We start from the raw sequence: 20,137 nt of genomic DNA, 5'->3' as shown, positions 1-20,137 counted from the left end.
CTGCTCAATTCATTAACTAATCACAACTGAATTTTGGTATCTGTTATCTTCTGTTGATCGCTGCAGCAGAAATACCCAGTTAGCATGCCTGAGGCTGTTAGATGCAGTAAACGACTATTAAGGAAGATCAGTTCAATAGGTTGATGACTTAGGATTTTGAGAGGCTTAGTAAGTAGTTATCTATCTTAACTCATGCAATGTCCTGTCTGTAATGATTCAGCAAAGCGTCGTACTCCTCCACAAATAGTGTCAATTCCTTCTTGCATTCAGGGTTTCCAGATTTGCCTGTTGTGCTTTTTGGGTAGTTGCACCTCTTGACTCTTCCCAGTCACCCAGTTCCTCTCTTGATTGATACCCTGAGTAAGTTGTTGGTGATAAGATATGAAAGATCTTTGAGGAGAAAAACAAATAATTTTTCTCTTTTCACTGAATTAACTGGGGGGAGGGCATATGTTTTTGCCTTCTTTCCAGCAGTGTAAATTATACAGATATTATGGTAACTTTCTCTTATTTTGCTGCAGATCTGACACCCCATAACACAGGATAGAAAAATTATATAAAAAGTAAGGAAGCGTAATGAAAAGAATAATGGTTTAAAACTCAGGGTGGTTAAAATTCTGAAATTAATTTTTTATACATTGTTTCTAATTTCTAGATTCAGGGATTCAGCTTCCATCCTCATTTCCAGTGTATATGGCTCTATTCTAAGTGGGGTTTTTTTTAAGATAAAAGCTGGCATATATCCATCCCAGTCATAATGCATGTGAGTTTCACATAAAAGTACAAATGAATGTATAAAATGTATTTGGAAGTGTTTTTGTTAAGTTCTGTAATCCGAAATTGCTTTTAGATGTGATTAGTTTTCATGCATTAGACATGCACCTTCATCATGTGCCGATAAGAATTTTGATGCAGTAGATCTGATGATGTTTAAGCAAGATGGGGAAAATACTAAATGTAAGAAAAGGTGGTGTTTTTCCAGTGTGAGCTGCAGTTCTAGGTGAGGCACCTTTCTGGGTATTGTATGTACTTTTGGTTCCATGAAGTTGGTCATAAAAATACAAAAAATATAAACTTAAAAATGGAGGCCTTTTTTTTTTTTTGTATAATATCAGTACAACAGGCACAAAGGGAGTGTTCCTGTTGTCGGTTGCTCCATCTGAAGGTAATGATATAAATGAAAGAAGGAAATTACTCATACTTTCTGAAGATTGTAGGAAGGCAGAAGGTTCAAGCAAAAGAAAAAAATTTTGGACAGGTCACCAGAAGAAACTTTTAAATGCAAGTATTGGAAAGTGCTAAGCATTCTTACTGCCTGATCAACAGGGGTTTGATACTTGGTTTTCTCTATGCCATTAAATGGATCAAGATTGATTGTACAGTTGATCCCAAATTTTCAAAAAAGATGGGTTTTTTTATCATTTTTGATGAGACAGCTTTTTAATCCTGCTTTACCTGATGCTGTGGAAATGCACATCAAATTTTTGAAGTGAAAATTTCTGTTACTGCTGACTTAGTGAGGCTTTTAACTTCTAAGTTTTAAAACAAATGTTCTGTGTACTAGTTAAAAACCTGTATGAAACTGCAGGTAGTAATGGAGGTGGGGAATAATGCTAGAATAGCTGTCAGCAAAATAGAAATGATGAAACTCTAGGATAGGAATTGTTTTTGTTGAGGCAGAAGGAAGTGTCAAAGATGTCAGGACACAATGCTGATAGTTGCACAAGTTCATTGTGGTTTTTGTTCAGCTTAAAACTTCATGCACCTTTTGGGGGTTTCTGCCAGCCAAATGACTGATCAGTATCACATGCATTACTAAAATATAAATATAGTAAATATCACATGTGCTATCTACCCAAATCAAGTGCAGAAGGACAGAAGCAAGTCTCTCTGACCTATGTATAAAATGTATGGGCAAGATTGATCGTTGTGATCCATATACGCTTGAACTTGTGAAGCTCATGCTGGCGTGCACTATTACAGTTATGGCTGAGGACCGTATTTTTCTGTTCTAGATATCCATGTTGGCATAACTCTTACTGTCCCAGCAAAGGGCTACAGGAATTTGCCTTGTGCCTGAACCCATTAATGTGAAAAGGGGCGATGTCTTTTTTTTCCATTTACTGCTTGATGTATCTTAGGGGAGAGATCTGTGTGAGGGATGAAGAAACCTGATTGGTTCATCTTTAGAGGGCAGGCACACTCTCCCCAGGCAGTCAAAAATTATGCATTCTAGAGTTCAGGACAATTAGATTGAAGTCTTTTATGCATTTATACCTGCAGGCAGGTGTTTAACCATCTCCAGAAAAGCAGGGCTCCATCACACATAACAATGACTTGGAAAGACAAATGACTTAGAAGATAACTCCGAACATCCCCCTCTTCCTCCTTCTTCCCCCAGCTTTCTATGCTGAGCATGACGCCATATGGTATGGGATGTCCCTTTGGTCATTGGGATCAGCTGTCCCAGCCATGTCCCCTCCCAGCTCCTTGTGCCCCCTCAGCCCCCTCACTGGTGGGGTGGGTGAGGAGCAGCAAAGGCCTTGACTGTGTGTCAGCACTGCTCAGCAGGAATGGCAACAGCCCTGCGTTATCAACACTGTTTCCAGCACAAATCTAAAACATAGCCCCATACTAGCTACTGTGGAGAAAATAAACTATCCCAGCCAAAACCAGCACAAGGTGGTATTGATATCTTGGGTATGTTTACTGGTGGTACTGGTTATTATCTTAGAATCATAGAATAATTTTGGTGGCACCTCTGGGGATTCTGCAGTCAAATCCCCTGCTCAAAGCATGGGCAGCTTCAAACTTTTATCAGGCTGATCAATTTAAAAATTGCACACTGCCTTTAAGCGGGAACACCCTAACCATGAATGGTTGCTACAGAGGTCTGTGCATACTCTGGTGGTGGAGCTTCCTAGTAGACAGGAGACCTTAGATGAAACTTGCTTCTGTGATATGTGAGAGAAATGACCATGATAGATGGGGCTAGGCTCATATATCTGTGAAGCTGACTTCTAAGGGAGAAAATGTGCTGGTTCCCAAGTTTTGTAAGGCCGTCAGACATAATGATTCACTGAAGTTTTGTATGAAAACGTTGGAAGGAACACCACAAATCTTACGCAACTGTTCAACCAGTTGTTCAGGAAGGGTACTGAATGTCAGACTGTTACAGTCAGAACGTGACATAGACTCAAAGATGAAAGAACAGTTGCTTGCCGTATCAAGATGGTTCTGTCAAGTGCTGATCTCGGTAGGGATCCTGCCACCTGCTCCCAGAATCTTCTGCTATTTGAGGTTTCAGTTTCAGAGTGCGTATTGCCATCCACCAACCAATTTCTCAAGACACGTGTCATGATGCACTTGAAGTATTACCTGGTAGCATATATACCCTTGCTCAACTCCACTGTGTTTGGCAAAAGTGCACTTTAAGAGAGTGCGTGCCTTGAGATCAATTTATAATAGAAAAGGAAGCAGCTTGTTTGATAACATGAGCTTGTACCCATAGCAGTCAGCCAGGAACAGAGCTCTCATTTGTCCTGGCTTTCAGTCTGCTATTCAGTTTACAGTGTCACACCTCTTCTCACTTAAGTATTTTGGGAATGTCAGAGAGCATTGGATGCTACTTTGCTAGGGACCACATAAGGATTAATCATGAAGTGAGAGGTCTGATCAGTTCTTGGAGGTGTCAACATAATTCAGTGCTCTTGGTCACGGTGATGCCTAGTATGCAAAAATATTTCCAGATGTGTATGGTTGTAGGTGGATAAAATTCAAATAATTTTCACAGCAGATACATTGAAATCAGGTTGTGGAAATGATCAAGGTGCATATTGAGTTGCAAGTGTATGGCTTCAGGTTTGATCAGTTCTACATCAGTAAGCTAAAATGGCTAAGTAATAAAATATATCATTAATATTTCCTTCTGGAACAAATTTTTCTTTGTACAGTTACAGTATGATTCGATAATTCCCAAGTAAATCCGAAAGATGGTGTTTGTTGATCTTTCTGTAAGACAAATCTGATTTCAGTTCACAGTCTGCCTGGGAATTTAAATATCTTTTCTTCCACTGTCTTTTAGAAAGTTAGGATCTTTGGTGAAATGCTCACTATATTCTTGTGCTTATAAGTTTCTTGGGCTTACCTTTCCACCTCCACAGGAAACCAATTGAGGATATTGTCAGATACATTAGAAAGCAGAATTCATTTGGCTGCAATATTAAATGACCTACTAATAATTTTTGACATAAAAATAACCTGTAACCCTAGAGATAATATGGGTAAAGTGAACAGAAATTAAGTAAATCATAAGGTGAATACAAGTTGGAAGTGAAGGTTGATGCACATTTTTAGTACTGTTCCATAAAGATTTTTTTGGACAGGCTAAATTCAGTAACAGAAAGGGTCCTAACTTAGATTGTAATAATGTAATTTTGGGCTGATTTCCAATATTCAGGAATGCATATGTTCTTGATACTTCATTACAACTCATAATTTTAGGAATATTATGTTGGGAAAATAAGGCACATTAGCCAGCAGCACAAATAGCAGGAGAAGCCACAATATTCATTTCCCCTCAACCCAGCCAAAAACAGTATTTGGCTGACTATCAAAAGGAGCAGCAGTAATTGTTTCCAGTATCAGTGGAGGCATTTTGCTGTTTAAAAAAACCCAAAGCTTCCATTTCATTAACTCAAGAAAAGGCTTGGTCTCTGCCATCAATTAAGGGGCAAAAATGGGGTTCTTATGGCAAGCTATAGGTTGCTGTCTGCCTGTGCCTTGCTGTGGCCCATGAATTGCTGTAGGTCCTGCCAGGAGCTCCCGGTGCCTCTGCAGTAGCTGCTTGCCCTCTGCAGGCTCCGCTTCTCCTGGGTGCAAGGGCGGTCTGCAAGAGCAGCTTCCCAAGCCTGGGTCACAAATGCAGCAGGACCTGCTGTTGTGTGTGAAGAAGTGCCCAGGAGCTCAACCAGATCAGAGCCACCTTGTGAACACTGGCCAAAAGGTAGTCCTGGGTTTACAACTTGGTCTCTGTTTGTAGAAGAGAAAAATGGAAAAGGAGAGGCATGGAAAACAAGATTATAGGCAAAATTTGATGGTAACATGACAACTTGTGTCACTTGTCAGCCTGGTGGCTGCCAAACTCTGTGGTGACATGCTGGTCTCCTGCCTTTTCTGTCTGGATTAGGCCTTGAGCAGAACAAAGGGGGAACGCCCACTGTCCTGTGTGCCCATTTCCCAGATTATTGACTGACAATAGCAGTGGCAACGAAGACACTCAGTCAGTATGTGATCACAGCACCTCACGTTGTACAGAGCAATAAATATGGTTTTGTATTTGATGGAGGGCAGGTCATCCTCCATGCAGATTCTCTGCTCTGTTCTCATGGCATAGAGATAATTGTACCAAATTCTCTTGTCATAGAACAAGTTGCTTTTAGGCAAAAATCTGTCTGATTCCTAATCTTACCTTTTCATTTTATTCTCTTGACTGTGTTCACTTTATTTTATCTGATATATGATGAATTTAAGATGGCTTTCACATGTCTTTTTATTTCATAATACCCTTTCACCGAACACAGAACTCTTCACAGTGCTCTGCAGGCTAGTGTCTGTAGTATAATTATAAATTGCACACAAGCATGCTGCTCACTGTTGTTGATGTCCATTTTCTTTATCTCTATCTAGGTGACAAAATTGCCTACTTAATGTTTCTATGAAATACTATAAAAATTACAGAAACTGGATGTTAGGAAGAATATTCCTTTTCAGACAATATTTTGATATCATTGTTCAGTAGGAATTGTCATTACTTCCTACTTGATGTATTTGTAGCTGGTAACTACTGTATTGAACCACTCCTCTAATCAAACTTGGCTATTCTTCCACACGTCCCACCCCTACAAAAGAGCAAAGGATCCCATCATGCAGACTTCTGTTGGGAAATCGACAAACACCAACATGAACATGAACCAATCCTGATCACATGGTTTATAAAATGCATATCAGAACAGGCTTTTACACAGTATTTTCTGACTCAGGCTGTTTCATAGCTTTACAGACTTTTTAAAAATAACTGCTTGATTAGTTGGACATGCTAAGTATAAATTTCCATTAAAGCTTGCTAAATGTCCCATTTGACAAAAAAAAAAAAAGCTTTTCTTCTCGCAATATTTGTATTCAGTAGAAGGTCAAAGACACAAGCTAATATTTGAAGTTTGCATAAAATAATGAATTGTTGTGATCCTTCTTAATCACTGTCATGTTAAGCAATTTATGTGTAATTGGACTGTATCTTGGTGATTGGACTGCGAAAGATGTGATTCCTTCCCAAATGAAGTATGTAGGTAAAATTCATTAAAACACAGTAAATTGTAGTGTGCAGAGCTTCACTATTAGCTGTTTTTCCTCTTCTGATACTTGTGCCCACATAACTTAATGAGAAGTACTACCCTGATGTGCTCTCTTTGGACGTGTGCACGCTGCATGATCGGCTATGTTAGGTTTTCAGTCCTAATTTCATAGGAAGGAAGGATCTGCTATGCTTTTTGGACATCATCAACATAAATATTAATGTGTAACTAACAATATCCTTACATACTGTCCTCTTATTATCACTGAAGTAGTATGGGCTATGAAGTTTATTTTATAAAGCTTAGTTACCAAAAATATTTCTTCCTCGTAGGATTGTTTTAAAAATAAAGTAGAAAAAAACATGTAAATTAACCTTTCCAAATTTGATTTAATGGAGACATTTTAAATAATAATTTATTTAATTGTTAAATTAAATTATTTCCTGTATTTTATACAAAAGCGAAAGTGTCAGGATTTTACTTGTCACATATGAAGCAATCTTCCCTACTTCTTGGTCGAAAGTTCTGGCATTTGCCGTACCTGGAGATTTTTGTCGTTTGCTCCCTCGTTGAGTTTGCCTGCAAGCAGAACACAAGGCTGGGTTAGATGGGCTTAATCACATGGAATAGAAAAAGGAAATCTTTTCCTGAGAAGCAGTGAGGAAAAAGAATAGAAAAAGGTTCATCAATGTCCAAGGTGTTTTCTTAACCTTCAGCTTGATACCCCCAGAAGAGACAGTGCCTTCAGGGCAGGTTTTTCTCTCCTTAAGGGGAAGTTTCTTTCAGAGTACTAGGTATCATAACCATAGACTAGAAAAGCAGAAAGCAAGCTAGCCATTTCTCTTAGAAGTTAACTCCTGGCTTTTGTCAGTTACTCAAAGCAAGTGAGGGTCCCAAGTTTGCCGCTTAAGTATGCGATGAGTTAATGACCCTGGTGTGATCTATTTGGTTTACTTGACCTAGTAAAAAGAGGTGCAGGTATTAATAGTGCAACTATAAACATTTTTGTGATTTGTGTTCCTGCGGGTATCAACTACTAATTGTGCGCAGAAAAGAAAAAAATAAATGCTGCTAACAGTCAGCGCCATGGCCCTTTTCAGCTAAATTTATGTAAATCCAATTTATTTTGACCCACTACTGTTCTGGAGCACGGTGGCAAAATGGTTACGACATCTTGCTATGGAAAGAAGGTGTTAATTTGAGTTCTGCTCTGGATTTACATAAAATTAAGCCTTCAGTCCATCTGTGAATATTTATCTGGTCATTTCTGCTGAGGAATCAAAGGTGGCAAAATGAGATGCTTGACACATCACTGACTTTTTTGTCTGTGACTACAAAAGCTGGTATGCTTTAACTATGTTAATCTGATATGTCAGTTGGGTTTGGCATGGATTTTTAACCTTTCAAAACTGCATAGTACCACCTCTCCACCTAAACTACATTTTTTTCATTAATAGTTGGAATAATCAAAACTGCTACTGGTCTTTCTTCCAGATCCTTTTTCATAACTCATCTCTAATATGAAATTTAGATATAATAATCCTATGTTTCAGTTCTTGAATTGGAATATTAAAATGTGTTTATAAGCCTCATTTATATTTGTTCCTCTGTTTTTCTTTTGGGCTTCTTTTAGTTTCCGTCTTTGTTTTGCAACCTTTTCATCCTTTTGTTTCTTATCTCAGCTTGGGGATAGAGGTCATGCTTTCTGCTGATGTTTAATTGCTTCTAGCGCAAGGTGTTTGATTGAATCCTCTGCTTAGTACTAATACAGATATAGGTATATGTATGCATATTTAAAAAGAATTGAGAATTCTTGTAAGATGGGCTATGTAATTAAGCCATTTCTGAAACCAAATAATCGTCAAGCGATTCTAAAATTAGAGATGCTTTTCTTAAAAAGGAAAAAAAGAAAAACAAAAAATAAACCAACAGGTGTCAGCAAAGACCATGTAACAAAACATTGGGTCAAATCACATCAACAGTATATGCTGCCTTCATGACAAATCCCTGTTGTTTTTCATTTAATTCTCTCAAAAGATCTTGAGATGCTATTTGTGATCAGTCAACTCAAAATCCAGAATATCACACCCATGTGTTAAGATTGAATTGAATTGCTTTCAGTAGAAAATGCAAGAAATCCCTTAGAGGTAATGTCAATTGCATCTTAATGAATTGTTCTCCCACACTACAATCCAAGTGAGGTCTTTTGTTGATTTTTAAACTGCCATTGATTTTTTCTTTTTTTTTCTTCTTTTTTCTTTTTTCTTTTTTCTTTTTTTTTTTTTTTAACTTGCAATGAACAGAGCCTTTAGAAAGTCCATTCAGCTTTTAGGATTTTTTTGTTCTGGCATGGTGATGGTGGGTTTTTTTTGCTTGTCCCAGTTCTTAGGTAAGTTTGTGTCCAAGAGCAGTATGTCAAAAAGTTCCTTTGCATCTCTCATTGTTACTTATTGGCAGGTTTGTCACTTGAGGGTCAAAATAAAGCTCATTCAACCAAGGCTATGGCAGCCACAGTAGCAAGCCTCGGGTCAGTCCCACCACTTGAGATTTGCCGCAGGGCAGTCAGTTGGAATTCATTTTGCATTTGTTTCACTGAACGTTACTTCTCTTAGACCGCAAAGAGGAAAAAGTTGTGGGTAGACTACTGTATGTTATAAGGGTTGTTTCCTTCTCGTGCTCCTTTTCTCTTTTTGTGTTAAAGTGCTTATTACCAATGAGGAGACAAAAGTTATAAAACAAGAAAATCCATTACTTGTAATAGCATTGCTTCTAGCGGTTTATACTTGTTTATTTTTAAGGTTAGTGATAAAACCTCCAACCTGTGTACCCTGCCTTGAAGTTCTTAGAAAATACTAGTAGTGCTGAGGGCCTGATCTCTTAGGCTGAATTTAAATTATTTGAAAGTAGTATCCTTTCTGTGCCTGTGAAAGGTCCATTTTTTTGAGAAAGTTAGATTGAAGACGTTGTAACGTGTTAAGTCAGGTCTGAATTGATAGTTGAAAGCATTTTAGAGGTCTGGGGAGCTGACGGTGAATCTCTTGCTGTACTGTGCGAAGTCAAGTCGAACATACTACTTTAGGAAAAAAAGAACACAGGCGAATGAGGTTGATTTTGGTCTATATGTGGATTTGTCAGGCGAACTGGTAGTGTTCAGCTGTTACACATTTTAAGTGCAGTTCTGTCACAGGATGGGAATTGACAAGTGAACCTAAGGTTGAATTGTTTCTGCATTCTCTAAAGAAAAATGAAAAACTTCCTTTTTTTTTACTTCAGCTCAAAGCAAATTATATCTGAGCACGTTATTGTAGAAGGTAGAGATGGTCCGACTTCAGTGGTTTCTGAGCAAGTGTTTTTCACTAGTATTTTTAATTGTAATTTTTTCCCCTATATTTTTCTTTTTTCTGTAATATATGTTTTTATCTAGGAGATTAAACTGGGATTAAAGTGTAGTTAACTCATAAGGTTAATAGAATAATAATAAACTACTAATGACACTAATAATGTACTAACCCTTTCTATGACTTATGAAAAACCTGGAAGTCAAGCAAGAAGGAAAGTGCCATCACACCTATGTTTTATTAGCTACACTTTCCTTAATTTTAGATGTAATGTCCATATTATTCTAAAAAATCTGGCCCCTAATAAAAACCTACAAGCAAAATTTTTGCCCTTAGATTCTCTTATTCTCTGCACTTTCATGTACTTTGAGAACTGTCTTTAAAAGTTAATGAAAACAAGTGATCTCATAAGGTGTTCAAGGAGTGTTGTTTCACAAGTTGACATCTTCGGAGGCAGAAGCCTCCTATCCACTAAGTGTATCATTGCCAACACATCTCACTCTTGATGGGAAGTAGCCTCTGTTAACTTTGAGAGAGTAGTTCTGTCTCCATTCGCATTCTGTCCTTGGAGTAGTGAAAAGTGGTAACAAGAGTAGTAATAGTGGTGATGGGGTTCTGTTTGTGTTTTGAATAGCTGTGAATGAAGAACATGATGTGGGAAATCTCAGATCCATCCAGCTGGATCTGGTCCACCAGATGAATATATTTAACCGGTAGTTTGCTCCATTTCTAGCAGAAATCTGCTAGAAGTGTGTAGGAGCAGGCAATGGTGTGGACAACTTGGGTTAACAGCTTGCACTCCCTTATCCTTTCTCCAGGGTCTTATAATCCGTCCTCTGTCATGCAAGTGGTTGTAATGTCAACTGCTCGCATGCGCTTTATCCTTTGTCATGTCACAAGTGCTTTATTCTTTATCATGTGTTAACCATACACCAACCATTTGACAGGGTTGTTGGCGTTTTGGTTATGAAGGATGCACATATGGGAGAAGAGAGGGACATGTGGCGTTTGAGTGTCTTCAAAGAGATTTTGTGGTTTGCGCTAACCGAAGCGTTCCTCACATCTGTCGTGAATCCATGAACATTCGTTGCGTGGTAATGATTTCCAGTGACTACCGATAGGTGCCGGTTCAGAAGCGAAAGGCCAGAAATCACACGGGACTATGCCATTTCTTTAATATGTTTTTAGCAGAGAATTCAGTCTTGAGAAAATATTTTGCAGGTTTGAGTAGTTTACTTTTTCTTTTTTTCCCTCTACAGTGGGTTTGCTGTTCTGCTCATATACATAGTCTGGTGGTGGGCAGAGTTAGCCATGGTTGGTATTGACAGTGGGAGCACACTCAGAGGGAAGAAAGAGAATTCAGAGGACTTGGGTTGTAAAGCACAGCAGGGAGGGGGCTCAACAAGCAAGGCTCAGTGCACTTCACTGCGTCCCAGCATGGGTTTTGATGTGGTATGTACTGAAGCAGCTCCTCTGGATTAGGATGTGGGTGTTATGAAACAAGTTGTTGAGTTGTGATCTGTTGTCTGTATACCTGGCTATCTCTGTTACGAAAAGGTTCACCAGTGGTTCAGCTGCAGTTCTGCTCTTCCTCATGTGTGCCAGGCTGGTTCTTGACATTTTTGATATGTGTTATAAGGCTTCCTTCAGTTTCTTACAGGCTTAAAATAGGGGTGTATTATTTTACACTGAGTTATTCTGGAGTTGCATTATTGCTTTGTGGGCATGCTTTTGGTTGTCTCTTTTCCAGACTTTTGCTGTTTAAAGACCTCTGATACTTAGTGCATTGAAGAGTCTCTTTGGTATTTGTCTCCACTTACAATCATGTTTAGGCTTCAGTACCTTCAGGATCTTTGTAACTTTAAATGTGTTGGTCTCAGTGTCTCTTAGTCTTTAATTTCTCTTTTCACATAGTTGTATGCAGCTATCAATCTTTTGATCACGTAGCTTTGGGATGGTGTATTGTGAAGATTTTACAAGTTACGCTGCTAAGAGAATTTTTCAATGCTTTTAGGTAACTGAAAACAGTCCTGAAGAAAGTCCTCTATATGAACAATATAATCTTAAAAGAACACACATCATTGAAGCCAGGGCCTTACCAATTAATGTGTAGTAGAGTTTTCTGTACCGGAATTGTATTTCCACCTGGAGTTTGTTTTGCTCTGTAGACTGCATGCAACATTATAGTCTTGGCCACCATTGTGCAGAATATTTAGCAATGCAAGGGTAAAATCTCAGCTCTGTTATAAGATAATGTGTTTCTCTTTTCTTTCTGTGGTATTCTCTGTCTGCATCCTTTTTGCTGTCCATCCAAGTCACCAAATTTAATTTCTCTGTAATTAAAATAGATTATGTTATCAATCCATATGAAGGATCACTGTTCATGACATAGGTCTATCCCCCAATTATCCATAAGACTATTGAACTTTGCAGATGTCATATTTGGGGCAGACTAGCACTTTGAAAAGGTAATTCTGGAGGTAGTCACACTGTTATATCCAATGTAAGTCAGGAGACCGACTGTTTTAAGCACCTCAGAAGGGCAGTTGTGAGCACTGAAGTTTGGTTCCTGTCCTGAACCGTATGTATTACTGCTCTCGACCTTGTCCACAGTAGATGAAGGAAAACTGTAACAAGGAAATGGTAGCAGAGATTAGGTACTGGTGTTTTTAATATGCTCAGGATAATCCACTCTCGTTACTGTTTGGGATGGGTTCCACTCAGCTGTGGTGGTTCCTGCTCTCATCAGCCTGCCTTCATTCTGGGAATTTTTCTAGTCCAACAAAAGTAAGAAAAGCTGTGACTTCATTTAGGGCGGAAGATTCTCAGGCTTACGGAAAGCAGGACACTGGCTTCTCAGCTCATTGAGAGCAAATTCAAGTATAAGCCATTTAGGTTCCTTCCAAAGAGGACCACTTTGTGCTGGGTTTCTCCTGTCCCACGGTTTGAATACAACCTTTTACGGGGTGAAAGTGTTAGGCTGTGTAACTTTTTGTGGTTGGAAAGGATTTCTCCCTTGCTATCAGAATAGGTGATGAGAGGCATGGAATTCTTTTGGGTTTGTGTTTGGTTTTTTTCCCCCCAGTTCTCAGAGCAGGCAATAAGAACACCTTGATAGGCCTTAGTTCAGATGCTTACCCTATTTGGGATGTGTTTTCCTGATAGACTGCACTTGGAAGTGAATCAAGAGCAGAGGTACTGTAAAATGGAGTTCAAGTTCCCAGTGTCTCATACAAGAAGTACAGAGCTACCATTTTTTCCTCTATTCATCAGGCAATCAATTTCACACATTTTGGGCAAGCCTGACTATTGGTTCTTTTTCCTTTCCCATCTCAGATGTAGTGCTGCCTGCTCACCAGCAACCTTATTACCTTGAATTACAATGCAGCATACTGCTTATGGTGTTGGCCCACGTTATGAGTGGCAAGAGCCTTAGAAAAAGCATAAATATCCCAGGTTAGTACGAATAACATGAGTAGGGCTCTCTAGCAAGTGTTAGTTTGCCTTGAGAATGGCTTGTACTGGACAATTTGTTGCTTGATAGTTCCAGATGTGTTAACAACACTGGACTGGATTGAACAGCTTCTGTCACTAAATACCTACAGTCATGAGCAACCATATGACCGATGATCAGTCCAGGAGAGTTCATAGAGTGTAACCATACTCGCCTTCTCATACAAGAAGCCACAAGACACTTTTCAACATCCTACAACAGTTTTCAGGTCTTAAAGGTAAAATACCAGCATACACAAGCTAATACTACTACTTAAAGAAGTTGTGTCTATTTAAATTGTATAGTTTTGTAATAATAAGTCCAACTAGTGCTATATAAATAATATAGCACAGTTCCCTTTTCTTTTTAATGCCTATAGAAAAGATAGAATGCCTATAGAAAAGATGTTAAAAGTTAATTTTTCAAAATTACATATCAGCCATAAAATCACAAGAAGTAATTAAAAGAGTAAAATTCCAAAAGCAATGTCGGGTTTGTAGCATTTTCAGTACTTGCAGCCATATTCCTAGGTAGGACAGGATTTTGCTAGATTTTCCAGGCATATCCATGCTAAGTGCAGAAAACCTGGCCATTATGATTATGTTTTTCAAGTCTGGGAAATTTTGGGCTTTGATGCTACTTCAAGAAATCTCGTGTATCACCTTCCATCCTTTAAAGCTGACAGCGTCCTGGCCATTGCTAGGATATCCCTGAACTTGTTCATCTGCTGCTACCAAAAAAACCCGCTTGTGGTCTTATAAATACTGGGGCAGTTTACGGCAGTTTTTCCTCAAGTCTGTCTGGGCCGTGGAGACCATCCAGGTGCTGAGCTGCCTGAGGATCATCATCTCACATTTTGCATCCGAGACTCCAACCTACTATACCTTTTTTCATGTTTACTCTTATTAAAAGCATTCATTAGGTTAAGTCTTTGCTATACCAGAGTGCTCTACTGATTTAACAGTCCCATTTTTAAGGCTGATATCACTATTTATTATATTAGAGTAGTGCATAAAGAGCCAGTTAGGATCAGAGCCCCATTGAGCCAGGCTGTGGAAAAAATGAGTAAAGGTTTACTTCTGCCCTGAAGATATCACAGTCTAAATAGATGAGAGAGAATAGCAGAAATAGATACAAACACATAGCTGCACAAAAGGGTAGATTTTTTTGCAAGTAGTGTCTAAAATATATTTTCTTCATAGCAATTTTTTTCTCTTCCAAGTGTTCTTTTAGTGTTTTTGATGGTTAGTAGATGCCTGGATTTAGAGTGAAAAATAAAATTTCTATGTTTGAGGCCATATTATCATTATCCTCATTTTAATGGCTGTACAACATCAGCATCTGAGACTGCAGGAACTTAACTGCTTTACTTGTTGGCATTACACTGAAGTTGATTTCGGTGAACCATAAAAAGTTTGGCCCTGAAGGTAAAATTACACTGTATGCATGTTCCTAACATACTGCTTTGGGGATAAACATGTCTTAAATCAACTCATCGCTCACAGCTAAATTCCTTCTCCAAATGCAGTTTCCCTGTAGATAGTAATGTTCAGTAAGACTGGTTTTCTTTAAAACCATAAAGTTTTTTGAACGTAATTCTATCAATAAACATATTTGAGCAGGGTAGCAAAGAATTCACATAATCCTGATAAAGATTTTGGGGTTTTGTGAAAGTAAGGGAGGGGCATGCACCAACATTTTTAGTTAGCTTTCATCAGTACCTCTAATTTGTTCAAATGTGTTTCAAACGTTTGCATATTGTGTTTGCTCACATGTACATAATGAAAACTTTTGGACTTCATTGAAACTTTATTTGGTAATTGTGCATTTGGAAAATTAAAGTTGAAGTTTATGATACCCTGGCTCCTACTTGCTCAGTTCATAGCGTGTTGTTAAGATGCCATCACTTGAGAGCTTTGTTACAGCGATGTTTCTGTTGTGGCTTAATATGCTGTGGGTTCAGATGGCTGTAATTGTGGCCTTGAGGGGTTGGACTAAAGAATACCAGCTGGGTTTGTACCCAGATATTCTTGGATTAATATTTTGGGACTTAGATCTTGTCCTGTCTGGAATTTAAACGTAGTTCCCCAAGCTTTAAAGGGAAGGCAAGCACCATTTGAGGCTCTTAATGAGCACTTTTTTTCCTCTTTAATTTGCCTTTTTTTTCCTTTTCTTTTTTTTTTTAAACTCCTGTAGCCAGTGAAATCCAGGCAGTTACTTCCGAACTGTTTTTACAGCCCCATATGGACAAAGCGCTTTAGTTTGTTCCTCAGCTTAATTCCCAAATTAATAATAGTTAGAAAGTTCTTACATCGGCATCTCCATTTTTCTTAGAATATATCAGGGTGAAAAAAAATTTCCCTAGATATTAGGCAAGCCTTTGAAGTGTGAACAACTTTGTTACATTTGAGACGGCAAGTCTTTTGTTGCGACTAGGTTGATTTTTTTGGTTGCTCTTTGAAATAATTCCTTTTGTTTCAGGTCTAAAATTTCAATTTTATTTCTACATGGAGACAAGAGACTTAAACTCCCCCATAGTGGGGAATCAGTCAGGGTTTTTCTTCTATTTAGAAACCTTTGACCCATCTCTCCCCTGTTCAGTGAATAGAAATGGCAAGGCAACTTGTGCTGAGGGTGACTAAAGATCTGCTCTCCATGTAGCTCATGAAGTGAACCTGCAGGGGAGAGGGTTTCAGGAGTCCTGCTTATGGAAAAAATGCTTTTAAAGTATTTCTTTGCCAAAGAGAGCCTTTCTTGTACCCCTGAGTATATATTAATTGGTTATAATCCTTAGTTTTGAGGCACATAATTATTCACACAGCAGCACGTGATGGATTCACAGGTACAGTTACAATTTCTTTGTACTGGCAAGCAGCCTTTTCTGATGGACAGAGAGGACCTTTTTGTGTAAAGCTCCAAGTTCTATAATTAGTGGTATAGTAAAGAATTCAGATAAGTGGCAAAACGTAGACAAGTGCTTAGTAGTTCAACCAACTGTCCTTTAAGTTGCCTGCCTGGATATGTCATTACTGTAAGTGGTTTAACGTCTGTTTGCATTTCTTTTTATCTTCCTTTTTTTCCTTCCAGATCATTACTAAATATGTTTATGAACTACTGGAAAAGGAATGCCACTTGAAGAAAGTAACTCTCCCAGTAAGTATAATTTTTTTTTTCCAAGGATGTTGTTTGTTTGGATCTGTAAAAAGCAGAGCCTGCAATCCAGTACTCAGATAAAGACAAGGTGTGCCAGGGCTCTGTGCAGGGCTCTGTGCAGGACACTGCCTTCACATGCAGCATGTGCGTGCATCTGGAGACATGGTTCCATCTCACTTTTCATGTGTTTGATTTCTCCAGCTGCGCTTTCCTTGCCTTACGAGATACCAGAATTTTCAAAATGTGGTCATTTTGATAGAGGAGCCATAAGCTTTTTGAAAAGTATTTGTGAATGTTTTGAGACCTCTACGGCTGGATGTAGAGAACAAATGTGCCTTTACAGGTAGAGGAATAGACTCAAATTTAGTAAACTACTCCAAGACTTTTTTTAAAACACACTTTTTCAGTAACTTGTAACATGTATGTAATATACAGTGCTGCTGTTGTTTAGTGAAAATATTTGAACCGCCCTTGGAAGTGATGAAGCATTCCCCAAAGAACACGTATGAGACTGTAAATACATGTGATACCACGATGATGTTCAGGTATTTTTATATTCTAGAGTGGAGAGTGTAGGGGAGACTGTAGTGTGACAGCACTGTGTAGGTTTTCCATGACTATCATAAAGGATCCTTAGGGTCTTTGAGAAGCTTTTGCATTACTGTTGTTCTCAGCCAGTCCTTCATATTCAGTCAAGGAAAACCCATTCGGGCTAAGGAAGGAAAATTTCCATTATTTGAACAGTTCTGTAATGTTTTGCAGTTCCCATTTCAATTCCCTAAGTGGTGTTGTTTAGGGAATGTTTTGATAACCTGCCCAAGCTACTCAAAGTTTCCCAGCCAGGCTTTGCCAATGTCTCCTGGTCAGTGCAGAAGGAGCTGTGCTAGGAGCTCCACAGAGCAGTCGGAGAGAGAGCAGCAGCTCTCCTCCGCACTCCCCATCTGCTGAACCACATAGGCTGGGCCGATGCCCCAAGACCCGAGACTGATTCAGAAAGTATTCCCCTGCTTCAGATTTCCCTGTGTGGACAGAGAAGAGGATTGGGTTCATGGTGGCAGTCTACCTGGTGCAGTGCTGATTGTGGTCTCTCTAACTTCTTTGCACTACTAGTTTTCTTTGTTGGGGAAGTTTTGGTCCAAGAAGTACTTCCGTGTTCCAGACAAGTAATGTGTCAAAAGACTTCCTCAAGCCATGACACCCTCTCTCTGTCAAACCAGGAAGCTGTCATTTGTAAACTTTCAAGTGTCTTAATTTTGAGGCTATACAACTTTCTTTGAATGTGCTTTGCAAAAAGCAATATGCATGTAAGTAATGCAGTGCTAAGGCTGATCTAGTAGCTTCAAGAAATTACAATGAACAAACTTCAAATAAGTATTACAACACCTCCATCACCTCTGTCGCACACGTGGGGACTCTTCTGCACAGCTTTCAGATTTGGGTGTCTGGCTTGAGAGAAGAATGGCCCTGTCTAACTCCCACTGTTGAATTAATCTGTGTTTACTCTAATTTATAAATTATGTAGTAAGAACTGATGTACTGACATAGTTTGTCAGTAGTACATTTAAGCTATTCTCAAATGTATTACTTCCAGTTTCTGCAAAGTGTCGTAATTTAATTGCATTTTGGAGCAAAGTAAGAACTCATAAAATATATGCAGCTGTTTAATTGTGAGCAGTGTGGAAAATTTGGCACAAGGTATGAGCACCATTCTTCACTAATGACTACTATGTATAGGAAGCCCTCACTACAGTCAAAAATAGGTTATGAAGAGGACTACAAAAATGAGAAAAATGAAACAATGGTTGTAGAAGGTGAAAAATTAAACCTGCCTAAAGGCTATGTTTAAACCACCACTGACAGACTCCCAAGTAACAACACAAAGAAACCTAGTTTAAACTAGTAAAGGAGGCTAACAGAAGTAATAAGACAGCTTGCAGCAAGAGTAAGTAAGGAAAATAGAAAAGAGTGTAAATGCTGGCAAGTTACATATAAAATGACAGTAAGATCACCCAAAACTGAATTTGAGGAGCTTGTTACAGCTGTAAAGGCTGATAATAAAAGAGAGTTGATGAGGCTGATAGATGAGCTGCATGCAAAAGGAATGCTCAGCTCAAATGAGAAAAACTAACATGGTTATTTCCAATGTTATTTGTCCAGTTTCCACACTTGGATATTATTGAATTTTTTTAAACAGGATATAATTCTGATGAACTGTCTGAAATTTGGCATACCAGTAGAGGAGATCTTAGAACAAATTTATATATTATACGCTAATCAAATTCCAGGATGAGATGGTTTTTAACCCAGGGTACTATAAGAAGTCAAATACGAAGCTGGAGAACAACCAACTACTATGTAACTTACTGCTGGAATCAGCTATTTTCATCAGAGGAATGGAAAAAGAGTAAATGTGATAGTCTTTGAAAGGCCTCCAGGAGCGATTCATAGTGATTCCTGTGTACCAGGAGGAAATAATATATTGGGGGGAAAGTCAGTACAGGTTTCTTTTAAAAGAAACCTACTAGAATTCATTGAAGGAGTCAGCGATCACATGAAAAAGAAAGATCTTGTCAGTAAAAGAGTACGTGGATTTCCAACAAGCTGTCAACAAGCTTACCAAATGCATTTAAAAAAAGCACTGGCATGGCATAGGAGGGGAGAGTCCCCATAAGAGTTAACAATTGGTTAAAAGGAAAAAAAGGTGTTCATATTTTACAGATTAAATAAGTTGTTACCGGTGCAGTGTTATTAAGGCCTGCACTGACACAGTTGTGAATAAAAGGAAAAAAGAAATTAATAGAAACTAACAAACATTGCTGCTTTTTTCTAACTTTATTTAGAATACTTAAATCTAAAGTTGATTGTGATGAGTTGGGGAATTATTTCATGATGCTGAATGATTGGGTGATAAAATGACATGAGATTCAACTCTGGTAAATGTGAAATTATGGGGAAAATAACTCACTCTGTAAACACAATGGTGGCCTCTAAATGAGCTATTACAACTCAGGAAAGAGCTTGGAGTGATTGTGAATAGTTCTCTGAGAACATCAGTTAGTGCTCAATGGCAGTGAAAAACCCTCAAAGCAAATAGGATGTTAGGAATTATGAGATGTTGAGAACAAAACAGAAAAACATCGTCATTCCACTCATTATGTGGGTCCCCATCTTGAACACTGCATGGAGTCTGGACACCATATCAAAAAGGATATGAAGAATTTTTTTAAAAAAATATAGTGGAGGGTTACAAGGATGATCACAGGCATGAAATGCTTTTCAGACAAAGAAAGATTAGACAAAGATTCTTCAGCTTGGAAAATAGATGACTGAGGAAGGAATATGACAAATCTATAAAATCATGAAAGGTGTAGAGAAGATGAATAGGGAATGGTTTTTTTGCTTTTTTCATAATAGAGAAGCTAAGGGGCATCAAGTTTAAATTATCAGGCAGGAGATCTCTGCTGAAAGAGAGGCAGTACTATTTTATATACTTCCCAATTATATTGTGGAACTCATTGCCACAGAATACTATCAAGGAGAAAGGTATAAATGCATTCAAAAAAACCATTTGACAATGCTAAGGTGGGATAGGTGCATTGAACTATTGTACATGCTTGTCCAGTTATAAACTCTGGCTCGGGGGGCTCCAGAGTTACTGGTTGCCAAAACCAGGGAAGAATCACTCTGTAACCACTCTGTTCTCATACTGTTCCCCTAAGCAATCTGCCAGTTGTCAGAAACAGGACCCTGGGACCTTGATCTGTCCATCATGGCTCTTCTTATGAATATGACCTTATTAT

At 38.5% G+C, this 20,137-nt stretch overlaps 1 protein-coding gene across 5 annotated transcripts in view; it reads left to right on the top strand.

Annotated features, from left to right (window-relative positions):
* ARB2A (ARB2 cotranscriptional regulator A) overlaps positions 1-20,137 on the top strand; it is a 269,434-nt gene that overhangs the window by 37,949 nt on the left and 211,348 nt on the right. For all 5 annotated transcript variants that reach the window (XM_072860769.1, XM_072860770.1, XM_072860767.1 and 2 more), the window contains exon 5: positions 16,272-16,337. In XM_072860769.1, the coding sequence (XP_072716870.1) occupies positions 16,272-16,337 (66 nt within the window). The remainder of the gene's footprint in view (positions 1-16,271; positions 16,338-20,137) is intronic.

This window comes from Ciconia boyciana, chromosome 4, assembly GCF_034638445.1.
Source record: "Ciconia boyciana chromosome 4, ASM3463844v1, whole genome shotgun sequence".
Taxonomy (NCBI): Eukaryota; Metazoa; Chordata; class Aves; order Ciconiiformes; family Ciconiidae; genus Ciconia; species Ciconia boyciana.
Note: the sequence above shows the minus strand (reverse complement) of the source record. Positions and strands in the feature narration are given on the sequence as shown.